This window comes from Myotis myotis, unplaced genomic scaffold, assembly GCF_014108235.1.
Source record: "Myotis myotis isolate mMyoMyo1 unplaced genomic scaffold, mMyoMyo1.p scaffold_m19_p_2, whole genome shotgun sequence".
Lineage (NCBI taxonomy): Eukaryota > Metazoa > Chordata > Mammalia > Chiroptera > Vespertilionidae > Myotis > Myotis myotis.
Window position 1 is genome coordinate 34,663,994 of NW_023416324.1, and position 19,256 is coordinate 34,683,249.

The 19,256-nt window shown below is 38.0% G+C and overlaps 1 protein-coding gene across 3 annotated transcripts in view; it reads right to left on the reverse strand.

Annotated features, from left to right (window-relative positions):
- NRDC (nardilysin convertase) overlaps window positions 1-19,256 on the reverse strand; it is a 76,663-nt gene that overhangs the window by 24,728 nt on the left and 32,679 nt on the right. For all 3 annotated transcript variants that reach the window (XR_004973881.1, XM_036348002.1, XM_036348003.1), the window contains 10 exons: window positions 17,399-17,472; window positions 15,764-15,859; window positions 12,808-12,930; window positions 10,645-10,702; window positions 8,222-8,295; window positions 6,851-6,920; window positions 3,627-3,704; window positions 768-888; window positions 630-688; window positions 319-373 (listed from right to left, as the gene is read on the reverse strand). Coding sequence is in view for 2 of the 3 variants with exons in the window: in XM_036348002.1 (XP_036203895.1) it covers window positions 319-373; window positions 630-688; window positions 768-888; window positions 3,627-3,704; window positions 6,851-6,920; window positions 8,222-8,295; window positions 10,645-10,702; window positions 12,808-12,930; window positions 15,764-15,859; window positions 17,399-17,472 (808 nt within the window). In the remaining variant the exon portion in view is untranslated. The remainder of the gene's footprint in view (window positions 1-318; window positions 374-629; window positions 689-767; window positions 889-3,626; window positions 3,705-6,850; window positions 6,921-8,221; window positions 8,296-10,644; window positions 10,703-12,807; window positions 12,931-15,763; window positions 15,860-17,398; window positions 17,473-19,256) is intronic.

The window sequence follows — 19,256 nt, forward strand, 5'->3', positions numbered from 1 at the left end:
AATTCCCCAAATATTAAGTCCAATACCAAGCTCTCCATGTTTATCTCCTGTTTATCAAGGAGATAGACAGATGGATGCCTACATAGATTACCACACAATATGATTTGTGTCAATCTGCCTAATCCTTCACTCTTACTCAGTATAAATACTCAAAAATACAGAGTTAACTTTCAGATAGACTCAAGGCCATCTTGAGACTCACATGACAGAGACAGGGAAAATTAGAACTCCAGTGACACTTCCAAAAAGAGGAACAATATCCACACCAGTTTTACCTTGGTCATAGAAAACTTTCAAAAAGAATTTGACTTCCAGTACCTGCTCTTGGTAATGGAACTCATTGTCCTCAATTTTCTGAATCTCTTCAAAAATTCTATGAAGGAAATAAATTACAATTATAAGACATAGTAAAATTTCTCATTAGAATCATCAACAAGAAAAAAGAAGCATAAAGATAAGCAGACTGGCCATTTACATGTACAGAATAAGACTATGGAGCCAATATAGGAAATTAAGTAGGAAATGCCTGAAAAATGATCAAAGCAGGACTAAAACATGTCTATCGGCAGCCTAAAGGCTAAAACATACTAGGATTAACTCCTGGCCTAATTCTAATAAGTATGTATTACCTTTTTTCTGGGCCTAACTTCTGCAGCATTTTTAAATACTGGAAAACAGTATGAGCCACCTAAAAACAAACATCTGATTATATTTTTGCATAAAGTGATATCTATATATTTTAAAAACCCTCCATTTTAATTATTTACCTCATAGAAATGTTCATAACCCTCATCAGTCAATGTAATAGAAATGCTGAACACTGAGTAAGTAGAATTTTGCTCAAATCCTGTCTCACCATTTCCACCAAAGAGTGCAAGAGCCCAGCACCTACAGTCAGGAAAAATTAATCCAATCAATATATTGGGACTGATAGTCTGAAAATACATCAAATTCACAAATTAGGTCAGCTTTCTTTGTAAAATTTGGGGAAGTTCAGCCTTTGATGCAAACAGTGAGTTTCCAACAGTAAGTTTAAAAGCACAAATTTTAAAAGTACAAAGCCTCCCAAGGAAGTGCAGTACATTCGGGAATCACAACAGGAAATGATAGCCTTGTTTAATAGAAACACTAATATATATTACAAAATAGTAAAACGTTAACAGTTTTATGAAGCAATAGTAATTTTTGTTGAAGATAAAGCAAAATATTAAGAATCTAAAGTAAGGAGGGAGAAAGCCAGAAGAGAGTGGGAAATTCTAATAAAATTAGTAAGGTACAAAGGTTATGCATGTCTCAAAGCATTTTACATTTACTGTGCAAGACATATATGCACCTAATATCGTTATTATTTTATAACTAGAGGCCCGGTGCACAAAAATTTGTGCACTGGGGGGAGGGGGGAGGTGGTCCCTCAGCCCGGCCTGTGCCCTCTCACAGTCTGGGACCCCTCAGGGGATGACCACCTGCTGGCTTAGGCCTGCTCCCCGGGGGATTGGGCCTAAGATGGCAATCAGACAGCCCTCGGGGGATGTCCACTTGCCAGCGGGGAGCAGGCCTAAACTGCTGAGGAGGCAGGAGAGGCACCCACCACCACTGCTGTACTGGCAGCCATCAGCCTGGCTTGTGGCTGAGCAGAGCTCCTCCCATGTGAGAGCACCCTGACCATCAGAGGGCAGCTCCTGCATTGAGAGTCTGCCCCCTGGTGGTCAGTGTGTGTCATAGTGACCAGTCATTCCCAGTCTTTCCGCTGTTAGGGTCAGTTTGCATATTACCCGTTTACTATATAGGATAGAGGCCTGGTGCACGGGTGGGCGCCGGCTGGTTTGCCCTGAAGGGTGTCCCGGATCAGGGTGGGGGTCCTGCTTGGGAGCCTGGCCAGCCTGGATGAGGGGATGATGGCTGTTTGTAGCTGGTCACACCCCCCACATGGGGGTCTCTACTGGGGTACCTGGCCAGTCTGGGTGAGGGGCGAAGGGTCATCTTCAGGCTGGCAGGTGACTGAAGCTCCCAACCTCTCCTTTTTTTCTTTATTCTGGGATTTATTTACCTTCTATGGCTGTCACTGGAGCTGAGAGCCGGCTTTAGCTCTGAGGCTCAGCTCCAGCTCTGAGACCTCGGCTGCTGAAAGCAGGTATCTGGGTTTGTTTGGGTTCTATAATTGTAACACTGCTGCAACTCCAGCTCTGAGATCCCGGCTGGCTGAAAGCAGGTTTCTGGGGATGGTTTAGCTTCTATAATTGCAACATTGTTTCTTAGAGGGCAACTCATAGGCCAGCAGCGGCAGGTGGGGAACCTTGGCTTCCTCCATCACTGGAGCAAGCAAGCCTCCTGTTTGCTTCAGCTGCCTGGCTGCTGGCCGCCATCTTGGTTGGCAATTAATTTGCATATCTCGCTGATTAGCCAATGGGAAGGGTAGGAAAGTTACGGTTAATTACCATGTGTCTCTATTATTAGATAGGATAACCCAGCCCTCTCAGCTTTCTTTGAATGTTCTAGCACACACTAATGTTTTAAAGTACTTATTTAAATTTATCATGTACCTTTCCATTCTTGAATTAGTGTATAAAGAAGTCAAAGGAATTACTTTAATGTATTTGTCCTGATGCTAAAGCAATACTTCTATTATTTTATTAGACAATTTAAACACATGCCTAAATGCATTAGGAAACATTCTGCATACTAGTATACTGTTCACGGTCCCACATACTTTTATGATTTATCGCCCAATGAGGTTCTCATTAGCCTACCTTTTGGGTTGTGAAAGCTTAGAGATCCTCAGCATGCATGCATGCATTCATTCATTGTTAATCCTCACAAGAGGATATTTTTCCATTGATTTTTAGAGAGTAGAAGAGAGAGGGAAAGACAGAGAGAAACCTCAGTGTGAGAGAAACACATCGATTGGTTGCCTTCTGCACAAACCCCGAATATGGCCTGGGCTGGGGAGGTGCCTGCAACCAAGGTTCGTGCTCTTGATCAAATTCGAACCCAGGACCCTTTGGTCCACAGGCCGATGCTCTATCCACTGAGCCAAACCAGCGAAGCGATCCTCAACATTTAAATAATTGACTTCCTTCAAATCTAAATTCTTGGTTAGAACTAACTTTTGATGCAATTCTGTAATCTATTACTTTATGATTTTTTAATTTTTGTGTACAACTACTTCCAACATGGACTAAAAGAGGACTTCCAAGGAAATACACAAATATAATACAGCCATAAAAAAAAAATCTAGGTTAGCCCTGGATGGTGTGGTTCAGTTGGTTGAGTGTCGTCCATGAACCTAAAGGTCACTGGTTTGATTCCCAGTCAGGGCACATACCCAGGATACAGGCTCAATCCCTAGTTGGAGTGCGTGCGAGAGGCAACTGCTCGATTTTACTCTCTCACATCAATGTTTCTCTTTCTCTCTCTCCCTCTCTTGTCCTCTCTCTCTAATAAGTCAATAAAAACACATTTTAACTAAATAAAAAAATAATTAGTTATTAAAGTGACTATAATTAAGCACTAGATTTGATTCTAGGCTTCCTGGCTGATAAAGCAAAAAGAGAAAAGAATGGGTTATATTAACACTTATCGTCTACTATTTTTCAGAGATTGCTATAATTCATTAATTGAATACTTGCTTTTTTCTAAGGTAAGAAAGAATGCTGCCTTTGCCTTCATGTCCAACCAGCCAAGAAATATAATGAAGTGGCTTTACCCTTTAAAAAAAATGTTAAGGTTAGAAAATTTTTAAAATAAGGTATTAGTACACCAGAAAACCATACTCTGAGACTACAATATTTGAGAATATGATTATAAACTTATTCTCACATAAATTCCACTACACATGAAAATATAATTAATTTGATAGTAGCAGGATAAAAATATAAAACATGGTAAAACTGAACTTCACCTGAATTCACTGAATGAGTATAATCATTCCAAAATTTAAGGCTACTACTTTTCCTCTTGGACACCAAACTTATTTCTCTTCATAATAAAATCTTTCATTTTTGTTTCACTCAAAGTGGATTACAGATTTTTTATCATTTTAGAACCTAATGCAATATGAATCATTCTGCTTCTGTAAAAGCTTTCAGTATTCCATCATGCTCTTCAGTAAACTGAAATGTGCTGCTTTAGGGGTCAGAAAACCTAAGTTATAGTTTTAGTTTTTCCTTTAAGTAAATGCTCTTGAGCAGGAAGCTTAGCCTCTCTATATTTTTCTTTTCCTCTTCATTTGTCTAACTACTTTCTCATGGAGTTTTCATGAAAATGCTTTTATTATATAATAACTAGAGGTCCGTTGCACGAATTCATGCCCCAGTGGGGTCCCCTCAGCCTGGCCTGCAGGATCGGGCCGAAACCAGCTCTCAGACATCTCCCGAAGGGTCCTGGATTGCGAGAGGGCACAAGCCAGGCCAAGGGACTCCACTGGTGCACAACTGGGGCCGGGAGGGACAGGGGAGGTTGGCCAGCCGGGAAGGGGCTGCAGGAGGGCTCCAGGGAATGTCTGGCCCATCTTACTCAGTCCTGATCGGCCAGACCCAAGCAGCAAGTTAACCTACTAGTTGGAACGTCTGCCCCCCTGGTGGTCAGTGCACATCATAGTGAGCAGTTGAGCAACCTTAGCATAACATTAGCATATTACTACACTTTAATTGGTTGAATGGCCGACCGGACCCTTCGTATATTAGGCTTTTATTATATAGGATATTCTTTAATAATCTGAGTAGTTATATATTATGTTATTCATATTGTGTTTTCCCACTGGATTCTACTATAATTTCAGAAATATATTTCTACCAAAACAAAATGCAGAAAAATATACTGGGTTAGGAAATTTAACATTCTTAAATCTTAAAGTTACTTCACAGAATTATATTCAGTAAACTTTAAAAGTCAAAATATAATATGATTTCAACTATGTTAAGCAAACCCCAAAACCAACACAACACTGTTTAAAGTCTGAATTTGAACTATATCTATAGTGAGACTGATGGAGGGGAGCAAATCAGTTAAAGAATGAACCTAGCTGATTACACATTCACATCTGAACAAAGCTAACTGTACTGTATTTGGTAACTCTGGAGGGATAAACACTTGACTTTTGTGAAAAAGGGGCTCCCAAAAAAAGCTCATTTACTGGGAACTCACATAGTTGGAAATGCAAAATAACTCAAAAAATAAAAACTAGAAGGAAACATACAGCAATGTTAATGGTCTTTGGAAAACAGAATCATGGATGATTTTTTTCTACTTTTCAAGAGTTCTACAATGAATCACCTTAATAATCAGTCAGACGGTGAACAGGTTTTGTTAATCAAAAAAATAGAAAATGTGCCTGGCCAGCGTGGCTCAGCATTGAGCATCAACCTATGCACCCGAAGGTCACAGTTCCGATTCCCCATCAGTGTATATGCCCAGGTTGTGGGCTTCATCCCCAGTGTGGGGCATGCAGGAGGCAGCCGATAAATGATTCTCTCTCATCACTGATGTTTCTATTTCTCCCTCTCCCTTCTTCTCTGAAATCAATAAAAATATTTCTTAAAAAAATAAGAAAGTAGAAAATGTGATCTCACTCATATGTGGAACCTAAAGAACAAAATAAACTGATGAATGAAATAGATCCAGAGACATAGAAACATGGATCAGACTGTCAAATCTCAGAGGGAAGGCAGGGGCCGGGGGTGGGAAGAATTTAACCAAAGAACATGTATGTATATATGCATAACCCATTAACAAAGACAATAGTGTGGTGAAGGCCTGGGGCGGGGGATGGGTATGAGCTAGAAGGGGACAATGGGGGGGAAAGGGGACATCTGTAATACTTTCAACAATAAAGATTAAAAAAAAGAGAAAATAGGAAATAAGAAGTGTTTTATATTCATTATTTTAATGTCTGAACAATATAAAACTATTGATGGGCCTATACTTGAGGACAGAGACCAAGAAAAGGTGAAAGCAGAGCTTTACTTTTTATTTAATATCCTTTGTCCTATTTTAATATTTTATAAGCATGCATTATTTTCATAATAAAAATTTAAAACAAACTTTTAAATATGTATGTAATAATATTAACACTTTTGGGGTCACTAACATATCTATAAAATCAATGTATATTTTTTGTATATTATCCTTTTGAATGTTCTAATACATACATTTTTTAAAAATCAATTTTTACTGCACTTAGGCAATGCACATCAGTTTCTTTCCTTCTGCTTATTGGCATGTCCTCACAGTTTTGTTTTATTGGTAATAGTTTTTAAAAATAGGTTAAATTTTTATCAGTTTATTAGCATTTGTTTCTAATTAGAAAAGTATTTATAGGCATTGACTGATCTTTATCTTTAAAGTATGTCTTGACCCATGCTATATTGTTCAAATAAGTTAACTATATAAATAAGCTGAAATGTTTTCCTAATTTACATAAATCTGTCCCAACTCATAGTTAGGCTAAGTCCTTGATATTTATGCCGTAGTCATATTCTAGGCTCAAAATTATTTAACTATATTTTTGACAAGTTCAAACTAAATGGTCCCAATTGGCAAATACATAAAGCAAATATATTTTGTACTCAAAAGTACTAAAGAAAATAATTACAAAAGTTAGTATTCACACTAAGCTACTTAATTTCAATGACTCAGGAAAGGCAACCAGTTACAACATAATTCTAGTTTTTATACCCAAGAAGACATTAAAATATATAGCAAGGCTTGACAAATTTAGTGGTGAGGTCTCAGTTTACCACATTACCAGTGTTTATAAATCCAGAATTCCCAAAGTTAAACCATTTAATATGCTTTAAAAAATATGACTGTCACTCAATAATTAATGGGAGTAAATTTTCTCTTGAGCTCTTACCTGTAATGTTGCTGTTGAGGGGGAAGTGCCCACGTGATGGTCAGAGCATGAATTTTTCTAATTGGAACAACTAAAAAATATTTGAAGAACAAATATAAGACTTTCTACATAACTTTGACTATGTTACACAAAATTTTTTAAATTCAATAAATTTCATCCTCCAATAAACAGGGTAAGGTTAAATACAATACAATTATTATTGCAAGTTGCCAATTTTCCAATTTGAATAATGCAATTTTTGGAACTTTCTTTTCAATTTGGTTTCACAGGTACAGTAGGCATGGATAAAAGATCAAAACATCAAATGCTCCTAAGGATGGATTCTTTTTTTGCAAGAAAGGATACAGGACTAAGGGAGTCAGGAGACCCATGGTTGAAATCCAGCCCTACCACTATCTTGCTATACATGTTTATTTAATCTCAAGAAAATCATTTGAATTTAAATCTTTTTGGATCTGTTTTCTTATGGTAGGTGAGGGAATTAGGCTGCAGTAACTCTAAGATTTTTTCCAGTGCTATTATTTTATGATTTTATGAAGAGAAAATCTAAAGCCAGAAAGAATAGTACCAAATATAAGTCAGCTTAGATATGGCACCAACAGCAGACAAAGGGTGTGACAAAACAGTCACTTATCAGAGGAAGGGAAGAGGGAAGAGACTGGCAGTGGGGTGAAAGAGGAGAGAGGAATACTTAGGTAAGTAGGAGAAAGAAGAAAACCTGCCATAATAAAAAGAGCAAAGAAAGAGAAATGGTGAATTTTAAATGTTTCTGCAATATTTGTTATAGGCAAATTGCTACGTAAATTATAGTATATGTGATGGCTTATTGGCCAGTTATTACAAATGTAATATTAAATGAAAAAGCAAGAAATAGAGGTGTATATACTTTACAATATCAACTACATTAAGAAAATATACCTAGAGAAACTCAAAAGGAAATTTGACAAAATGACTTGTCTGTATGGTAAGATTTAGGGGTGATTTCCCCTCCTATTTACAAATTTTTCTTCAGTTAACAAAAATGGTTTTTTATACTAAAGATACAAGAAAATAATTTCCAAAATGTTTTCCCCTCCTCTATTTCTTTCTTTTTAAAAGCAAAGAGAGCGGAAAATAGATAAAATGAAATAGGAAAGAAACAAAGGACATAAGGGTACAAGGGGAAAAAGGGAGAAAGCATGAAACAGACTCAAGTAGCAGCAAATCAATCTGCTGTGCATTAATGGCTAACTGGATCTCCACTGTCCACCTACTCCCTTTACAACTTAGCTGTACTTTCTGTTGTGTTTTCATTTTCAAAGAAAATTGGCAGCCTCAATTAAGTTTTAGAGAATGTACTAAAGTTATTTCAAAAATCTTTGATTCACAAACCTCTATAAAGTTTGTTAAATGCTGGTGTGTCAAATGGATCCGTTAAATGGCCAAAGTTTGGTTTCGGTAACCCACTGAAAACAAAAAACAAATACATTAAAATTTAATTGGCAAAAGCCTTTAGAAGCAGTATCTTTAGGGATACCTACCTGATAAGTTGTTTACAATCCATTCTACATATTACTGGCTGAAAAGCATTCTAGGCGTAAATGAATAGATGGCAATAAAGCCACAAATCTTGAATTACACAACCTGTTCTTAACCTCTGTCCAAATGACGAAAATATCTTTAAAACTCACAATAAAACAATAAATTAAAGGGACCTCCCCTCCCAATATTTATTGCCTCTCTCGACATATTCAACTTCAGTTATCCTCCTATACAAAGCCGTTTAAGAAAACTTAGATATAATTTTTTAAATTCAACAAACATAAATGATATGATTAAGTATAAAGCACTATATTAGGTACTTTGGTATTTAAAAGACTTGACTCCCCTTCTAGAAGCTTCCTATCTGGCTGAAGATATTGTAATTCTAATAATGGTCAATATGAATAATTTCAAATATCTAGAAAAAATTTTAATCTTTATGATTAAGAAACCAAAGTTAGTGAATACTAAGAAAATTTTTCAAAATGCTTATCAGGAATTGATAGGATTTAATGAATACCTCTAATTCAATTATACCTCTGATTTTTATTAGTAAAGTTTCACAGTGAAACATGTTTCAAACTGCCACTTGACATTTCCATAACTCAGCGATTTTCTTATCAAAACAAACAAAACAAAAACTTGCCACTTTGGCATGGCTTTCATTATCTTTCTGTACATAAAAAGTACCGCTAATTACTAATGGAAATTAACATAAAGCCAAAATAATAAAACAAATATATGTTGTTATAAATTATTCTAACATTTTTTTTTAAATTTATTTTATTGCCAAAACCGGTTTGGCTCAGTGGATAGAGTGTCGGCCTGCGGACTGAAAGGTCCTAGGTTCGATTCCGGTCAAGGGCATGTACCTGGGTTGCGGGCACATCCCCAGTAGGAGATGTGCAGGAGGCGGCTGATCGATGTTTCCCTCTCATCGATGTTTCTAACTCTCTTTCTCTCTCCCTTCCTCTCTGTAAAAAATCAATAAAATATATTAAAAAAAAATTTATTTTATTGACTTTTTACAGAGAGGAAGGGAAAGGGATAGAGAGTTAGAAACATCGATGAGAGAGAAACATAGATCAGTTGCCTCCTGCATACTACCCACTGGGGATGTGCCTGCAACCAAGGTACATGCCCTTGACTGGGAATCGAACCTGGGACGCTTGAGTCTGAAGGCTGACGCTCTATCCACTGAAACATTTTTAAAGCAAATTTTTCTTTTATAAGTTTACAATAAATCATGTCTTCAAATGAAGAAATGGAAAAAGTCATGCTTACTCACCCGATATAAGGAAAAAACTGATGTCATTTATTTTATAAAAATGCAAGCCGTTAGGAGTGGGAAGAAAGACTTAATTGCTTCAGAATTAAAGTTTTATTTGTATTCCTTATAACACAAAAATGTAACAATAAAGTTTCAAATGTTTTTATTATTTGATGAATTTAGGTGCACAAAAAATAGCTTTCTGAACTGGAACCCTACATACAATTTCTAATAAAAAAAAATTGGTTCAACTATATGAAACTGACTTTTCAGACAGTATGATGGAAAATCAATCATCTACAAGATTATTTCTTTTATGGGGAAAAGCATTCCAAGTTCCAAACAACTGACTTAAAAAAAATTTTTCAGGCCCTGGCTGTAGGGCTAAGTGGTTAGAGTCAGACCGTGCACCGAAGGGTCACGGGTTTGATTCTGGGTCAAGGGCATGCACATGGGTTGCAGGTTCTATCTCTGGGCCTAGTCGGGGCACATGCAGGAGTCTCTCTAACATCAATTCCACCTCCCCTTCCACTTTCTCTAAAAAATCAATGGGAAAAGTATCCTCAGATGAAGATTAATAAACAACAAAAAAAAAACTTTCAAAAGATAATTTGTTCTAAGGCAGGGGATACAAATATATATATTCAACCTACCTCTCATAAAATACGCACTTTCATATAACACTTTCCACAATAACAGAAAAGCTCCAAATAAATGTAAAAAGAGATTTAAATTCTTCAGAATTACTGCTTACCTTCAAGTTTATAAATTATGAACTACAGAAACTATGGAGATTTAGATTTTCATCTTATTTTTCCCACTCCAACTCAAAAGCTGTGCAATCTTACTAAACCACTTATAGTTCTTAATGACCTTTTTAAAAAACAAACAAAAAGAAAAAAAAACAACACAAAGAAAAACAAAAAACCTTTGGAACTCATATAAAAAAGATACGGTCTCTTTAACTATAAAGGTATATGATTTATGAGAATAAATGTCTTACTTGTTTGGTATCTGAGAGAAGATTTCAGTAACCCACTTTTCCAAAGTATCCAGTGTTTCTTGGGAGGGAGAATGGGGAGAAGACAGGAAAATGCAATTAGATTTTTCACAAATCTTTAGCTACACATAAAGGGATACTTTAATTTGGGCATTACCTGCCAGTTCATAACCAGCAATAACAGGAAAAATAAAAATAGTTCAGAAAACTTTAAGAAACATATAATTTTGTTAGACTTCTTTATTCCTCCCTAGTAAAGTTAGAAGAAGCACACAGTTAAAAAAAAAAAAAAAAAAAAAAAGATTTTGTTTATCATTAAGCTACTATGAAGGGCCAAAAGATAAGAATATACCAACCATCCTCGAAGGAAGGTTCCTCTCAATGCACATTACACTGACCCTTCTTCTTGGCATCTCATCAGTACTTTTTTTTTTTAAATGTTACTATTTCTAATAACTTTTTTTATATATTTTATTGATTTTTTACAGAGAGAAAGGGAGAAGGATAGAGAGTTAGAAACATTGATGAGAGAGAAACATCGATCAGCTGCCTCCTGCACATCTCCTACTGGGGATGTGCCCGCAACCAAGGTACATGCCCTTGACTGGAATCAAACCTGGGACCCTTCAGTCCGCAGGCTGACGCTCTATCCACTGAGCCAAACCGGTTAGGGCTCATCAGTACTTTTATACTGAATTTATTTTACATTAATTTATACTTGATTAGGTTTTAATCCACAGTCTTAAGTTTCACATATATATGGCCAAATCATATATACATGATTTCTATTTTCTAATTCTTTATTATTTCATAAGAAATTCTAATAAAACAGGAGAGCTAAATAAAAAAGGAAACTTTTTAGCTTTATCCCAGTGACTCATTACCATCACTGGACAGAATTTGTTAGTTCTACCAGACATGTTTCACTAATTCTCAAAAGAAATGCCCCAGGATATAAAACACAAGATGAAAATTATACTAATCAAGTTCTGAATTTATTCTATGCTATTGATAGAGATATTTAACTCTTAAATGGTATAATAAATGCTAAAGCTCCAAAATCAATGAGTTTCAATTATAAAAGGCTCTCATCAAATATCTGGGGCTTATTTTAGAAATTTGCAATAATCATTAATATGCTCTTACATTTATTATCATAAGAGAAGAGAATGCAAAAGAAACAATACCTAGTGGAAGAAAAATGCATGTTCATGACAGATTTGGAAATAATAATTAACTAAGTATTATAAATTAATATTACACACTGAATATGAAATTGCCTATTTTAACAAACGTTGTAAAATGAATCTAAATGCCCATCTATGGTTTGAACAAAAGAATCTACTATAACATATCCATAACTTTTCATTGATATCAACTTTAATAGACTAATTTTGATTCTAAATGCAAAAATGTTTTACATTTAAATGCCAAGTCAGCTCTGACCTGAATTTTGATAATGAAAGAACAAAACTTTATAAAAATAAGAATATTAGGGTGAGAGGAACAGTGTCTTTTTTTTGTAAAAAATGTGTGAACTATACAGTATTTCAAAAGAAATAGTTTAGCAACTGATTGACTTTGAAAAATAGCCAAAGCTGATTGAAAAGTAAAGAGAACTACTATGATTTCTTTAATGAGAAAAAGTTAACACAAGCTACTGAAGATAATGATAAAAGAAGGAAAAGAGTATAGGAATTGATCAGTATTTTACATTTAAGATACTATCAGCATTACCATAATGGAATTCAATTAATCATGCCATTTTACTGGACCCTACAGAAGGATGAAAAGCAGACACCTTCCCCTATAAGAGTTTATCATCAGTATGGATTAATTTCACAATGAGAGGTAACAGAGGCAGTAGCTGAATGTGACTTAAAAAAAACAATTTATGACCTATTAGTACATTAGTATAATTCACAGACTAGCTTAGAATACAATCTGTCTATAAGAGAAAAAAACATTTGCTGATAATCAGATGATTTTGTGCTTCCCTGAACTTGCTATGTAACCTCTCCAAATTCTGATTTCCTTTAGTTCATAATTAGGATCAAGCACTAAAGTTATTAACAGTGCACTCACTGCAACACTGGTCAAGGCAAACAAATCCAAAAAAACACACTATTTCAGAGTAATCCTAAGGGCCATAGTAGGTAATATTACCTTTGGATTGAACCACTAATGTCATGTAATGAGAAGAGTAGTAACGCATCCAGAATTCTCTCAGTCTAGTATATGTATCAATATTATTCCTTTTTGGCTCATGTTTGAGAGTCTCAGCATTTCCTGTAAAAAGATGAAAAATATTATAGAAATAAAGTTTACTTTGCTCAAAGTCTCTATCCCAATAATGCATACTCTGCTACTATATATAATTAATGAAATAACCCAAGTGACTCAAGAATATTGAACCAGTGTATAATAGTAATAATACCACTCTAAGACAAAAATTCCTAAGAAACAATTCTGAGATATATTTTAACACATAAGATATCAATAACCTCTAGCTGGTAAAACCTTAGCAACAATAATTGCCTTAAACTTCTTTTCTTAATAATTAGTCTACCATTCAAATCAGATTTTATCTCTGAATTACTTTTATAATATTCTGTATAATTCTTAGAAATAAACCACATAAAGCATGGATGCCACATAAAATGTTTATAACTGTACAAAATATACAGAGAAGCAAAACATCCTTTGAATGAAGTGCCATTTCAATCTATTCACCCCAGATTTGGTCAACAGGATTAATATGAGGCTGTAACTGATATAAAATTAAGAAAATGGCATTATTAAAAACAGATACCATTTAAACAGCTTATCAGTTAAACAAAATTAGGTCACAGCTCAAAAACTATTAGAGAAATAATTGCTGAATCTCTGTTGATAAACGGAAATGTCAGGTTGGGGAAGAGAACAGATTTAATAATCAGACTAGTGACTCAGTGCATGGATTCATGCACACTGAAAGGAAATTAGAAAGTGGCCGGCGGGGCGGGACTGGGTGAGATGGGTTAGACATGCCCTGGAGCCAACCTCCCGCGATCCCTCCCCAGCACCTGGGGCAGCACCACAGCAGAGTTAAGGGGGTCCCTTCGGCAGGTGGGGTCCCTCAGCCTGGCCTGTGGGGATAGGACCAAAACCAGCTCTCCAACATTCCCCAAGGGGTTCCGGAGTGCGAGAGAGCACTCTGCTAAGTTGCTGTTATACAGGGTGTGGAACACAAACACAAGTGCGCAGTAAACCAGATTTGGTCCAACAGTGCGCCAGCAACAACATAACCCACGGCCGAAGGTGGAATCACACGGCCCTGCAAGGAATCAGGCTCCCTCCTCTCTGATTCCAGGGTGCAGCTCCTGTGCTGTCTGCCCCCTGGTGGTCAGTGTGCATCATAGCAACTGGTCAGATGATTGGACACTTAGCATATTAGCCTTTTACACACAAACACACACACACACACTAGAGGCCCAGTGCACAAAAATTTGTGCACTCAGGGGGGTCCCTTAGCCTGGCCTGTGCCCTCTTGCAGTCTGGATCCCCTCAGAGGATGTCCACCTGCTGGCTTAGGCCCACTCCGTGGGGAATCGGGCCCAAGCTGGCAGTCAGACATCCCTCTGGCAGCCCGGCAGCCCTCGGGGGATGTCCACTTACCAGCAGGGAGCAGGCCTAAGCTGCAGTCGGACATCCTTAGTGCTGCTGAGGAGGTGAGAGAGGCTCTTGCCACCACCGCTGTGCTGGCAGCCATCAGCCTGGCTTGTGGCTGAGCAGAACTCCCCCTGTGGGAGTGCACTGACTACCAGGGGACATCTCCTGCATTGAGCGTCTGCCCCCTGGTGGTCAGTGTGTGTCATAGTGACCAGTCATTCCTAGTCTTTCTGCTGTTAGGGTCAGTTTGGATATTACCCTTTTATTATATAGGATAGAGGCCTGGTGCACGAGTGGGGACCAGCTGGTTTGCCCTGAAGGGTGTCCCAGATCAGGATGGGGGTTCCACTGGGGTGCTTGGCCAGCCTAGGTGAGGGGCTGATGGCTGTTTGTAGGCTGGTCACATCCCCTTAAGGGTGGGAGTCCCCACTGGGGTGCCTGGCCAGCTTGGGTGAGGGGCTGATGGCTGTTTGCAGGTTGGTCAAGCCCCCCTCCCCCCCCCCCCAGTGGGGACCCTCACCCCATGGAGGTTTGGCCAGCCTGGGTGAGGGGTTGAGGGCCGTTTTCAGGCTGGCCAAGCCCCCCGGCGATGGAAGCTCCCAGCCTCTCTTTTTTTCTTTTTCTTTTTTCATCTGGGATTTATTTACCTTCTATAATTGAAACTTTGTAGCCTTGAGTGGAGCTCAGAGCTGGGCGGGGCGGGAAGCTTGGCTTCCTCCATCACCAGGGGCAACCCAAGCCTCCTGCTCGCTGCAGCTCCATGGCCACGGCCAGCTGAAAGCAGGTATCTGGGGTTTATTTATCTTCTATAATTGAAACTTTGTTGCCTTGAGTGGAGCTCAGAGCTGGCCGCGGCAGGCAGGAAGCTTGGCTTCCTCCATCACTGGGCAACCAAGCCTCGCTCCAGCTCCATGGGTGCTGGCTTCCATCTTGGTTGGGTTAATTTGCATATAGTCGGTCTGATTGGCTGGTGGGCGGGGCTTAAGGCATAGCAAAGGTACGGTCCATTTGCATGCTTGTCTTTTATTAGTGTGGAGATAGATATATATATATATATATATATACACACACACACACATATATATATATATATATATATATACACATACATACACACAGAGGTTCAAATCCAATTACTGTGTGATTTAAGCAAATTGTCTCCTCTTAGTGTGTTTCTTTATCTTTAGAGATGACAATAGTAACCAGCTCAAAACACTGTTTTGGATGATCAAATGAGATAATTTATGTGGTGTCAGCAGAGTATCTAACACCAACAAAGCATTCACAAATGTTAGGTGCTATTCTTCATATATTCAATGTTAGAGAGCCTAATATAGGCAATACTACTTTATATTTGAAAATGTAAAAGTTACCTAGCTACCCTACTTTTATAATTTTCCATTCTTTATCAACTTTTCATATTCTCAATCTTCCTTAACTAGAAAATATGAAACAAGATAAAGTATCTTACCCCAAAAAAATTTCCCCATAGGATGTCCAGGTCTAGCAAGGCTTCCAAACAACATTTCCTTTCTGTTTGCATCAGAAGGTCTTGCAAGCTGATATTCTGTCAGTTTTAAAGAAACACTTTTAATTAAATGAAATTCTGTATCTACTTTATTACCTGGAAACTCAAGCTTAAAGAACTGAAAGTAAGGAAGTAACAAAAATTAATCATGTGCTATAAAACTGAAGTTGAGAAAGCAATAATCTAGGCTAGGCTCTATGACTTAACACATTGTATGCAGGAAACGTATTTATACGTTTTACGTTGACTGGTAGTGGAGCGCGGGGCACGTATTAATACTTTTTTTTTTTTATTGATTTTTTACAGAGAGGAAGGGAGAGAGATAGAGAGTTAGAAACATCGATGAGAGAGAAACATCAATCAGCTGCCTCCTGCACATCTCCTACTGGGGATATGCCCGCAACCCAGGTACATGCCCTTGACCGGAATCGAACCTGGGACCTTTCAGTCCGCAGGCCGACGCTCTATCCACTGAGCCAAACCGGTTTCAGCTTAATATGTTTTTTATAGAGTAGCGGTAGAATGCGGGTAATGTATAAATATGTTTATTTTTATACTTTTTTATTGCTCTAAAGGGATGCTAACATGCAGATATACGAATTCCAAAGGACAAAATTTGGGTCTCTAACACATACAATGGTGAATTATGTATGTACTTCCAGGTATAACGGTAATCAATCTATTCAACTGCAAAAATGGCCCACGCCACCTGTTAGCGCACGATAAAAACTACCTGCAAACAATGTCTTAACATATTTATAACGTTGGGTAGTCAGTTCACCTTTCTAGAGGTTTTCCCTTATTTTCAAATAAAACTAGGTAATTAACGATGTGAAGGTTAAAACTCCAAGATGCTATATCCAAGATTTTACTGATGAAAGTGTTAATAAAAAAGCCTGGGCAGCGTGGCTCAGTGGTTGAGCGCCCCTACTATGAAACAGGAGATCACAATTCGATTCCCAGTCAGGGCGCATGCCGGGGTTGCAGGCTCAATCCCCATAGGGGCCGAGAGGGAGGCAGCCAGTTATAATTCTCTCCCATAGTTGGTGTTTCTATCTCTCTCTCCCTCTCCCTTCCTCTCTCTGAAATCAATAAAAACATTTATTTTTTAAAAGCCTGAAAAAAATAAAAATCTACCATTCTTTTATTTCAAATCCATACTGAATTATACATTTAACGGCTTCAGGAATAAATATGACACATCTTTTTCTTTTTTTTTTTTTTTTTTTTTTTTAAATATATTTTATTGATTTTTTACAGAGAGGAAGGGAGAGAGATAGAGAGTTAGAAACATCGATGAGAGAGAAACATCGATCAGCTGCCTCCCGCACATCCCCTACTGGGAATATGCCCGCAACCCAGGTACATGCCCTTGACCGGAATCGAACCTGGGACCTTTCAGTCCGCAGGCCGACGCTCTATCCACTGAGCCAAACCGGTTTCGGCGACACATCTTTTTCAATTTAACCCTTATTATATAAAAATAAAATAGAGTAGTGATAAAGAATGATAAATGTGCTAAATAAAAAACTGGTTCTATAAAGGAAAAAGTGGTAAGACATAAAGCACTTCTCTCACCACTGTCAACAGCTTCAACTTCACGGTCAATCGCATCTCTGATCATTAGTGGATGGATGAAGAACTGGGCCCACCTGAAAAAAACACAAAAAAAATGGCATTTCTGTTTTTGTTCAGTAAAAGCATTTCATCAGTCAACATCTCAGTTTTTTAAGAAATTTTACTAAGTTGGAGATTAGTTCATAATCATGTGTGTGAGAAATCTGAACAATATTCTGCATTTCTATATTTAAAGTCCAGAAACTACTTTTTTTAATCATGAAATTTAACACCATGCAGAGAAGTTTATAAAACATAAACATACAGACTAATGCATAACTGAGTTCACCACCCCAGGTCAAGAAATAGACCACTATCAAAACTCTAGAAGCATCCAACACCAATCCTATCCTTAAGAGTTAATATTCCAAATGTTAAGGTAATCATTTCTCTGCTTTCCTTTATAGTTTTGCCACCTTTATGTATTTTAGACCAGTTGTTTCTTGACTTTTTGTTTTTTCATTTTCAACCTGAGGGAGGCTTTGTAGAAATTTTCTCCTAATCACTCCATGAAATTTTAATATCACAGATATATGATCTGTTTATATACTGTACTAGAGGCTCTGTGCATGAAAATTCATGCACTGGATAGGGGAGGGGGATCCCTCAGCCCGGCCTGCCCCCTCTCACGGTCTGGGAGTCCTCAGGGGCAGGAGTTGACCCAGCGATGAGGGGAGGGCAACGCCCCCATCATACTTCTGCTGCTGCCACTGCCGGCAGTGCAAGCCTTGGCCAGCCCTGGTTACCTGAGCCTCGGGCAGCCCTGGGCGGCTGGGCAGCCACCACCCAAGGCTTGCCTGCACCTCGGGCTGACCCTGGGCACCTGGGCAGCTGCCATCCGAGTCTTGCTTGCACCTCAAGCATCAGCTGGGCAGCCACCATCTGAGACTTGTCTGCACCTCAGGCCGTCCCTGAGCAGCTGGGGGACTGAGGGGACTAGGGTTTCTGGAGGCAGGCATGTGGAGCAGCGGGGCCCGCCTGGGCGTGGCCCCGACCTTGCACTGCACCTGCAGCCCCAGTGGGGCTGAGGGGACTGGGCACCGCCTTCAGTGACTGTGGGTGCCGCCATCTTTGAGGGCAGGGCAGTAATTAGCATATTCCCTCCTTATTGGTTGTGGGCGCTGCCATCTTTGAGGGCAGGGCAGTCAATTAGCATATTCCTGCCTTATTGGCTGTGGGCACCGCCATCTTTGCGACGGCGTGAGGGTCAGTTAGCATAGTCTCTTTATTAGATAGGATGTGTATCTGCGGTTTTATACATAAAAAGTGTATAAAGCCCACTTTTTATTCAATGCATGGTTACAAATAATTAAATAAAAATTTTAAGTTAAAAAAAAATAAAGGCTATTAGTATTTCACTTAATGTTATAATTGTAATTGCTATTTAATGTAATTTACTTATATAAATTGTGATGTATCAGATTATATATGCAAACTAGCATTTATATAATAGCAATGGAATCAATTTTTAAATTAATTTTTCCATCAATAGCAAAATACATAAAACTTTTCTATAATATTTAGTATACTTTTAACTTTTGCTTATCTGAGAAGAAACTTTTCTACAACTTTATTGAGGTCTACTTCACATACTGTAAAATTTAGTACACATATTTTTCAGTATATTCACAGAGTTGTGCAACTATCACTATAAATTAATTTTTGCTATTTCAATATCCCACAAAGAAATTGGATACTAGCCCTCCCCATCTAGGCAGCCATTAATTTATTTTCTGTGTCTGTGGATTTGCCTGTTCTGGACATTTCGCATAAGTGGAATCACACAATTGTGGTCTTTCATAAGTGGCTTTTTAAAAAA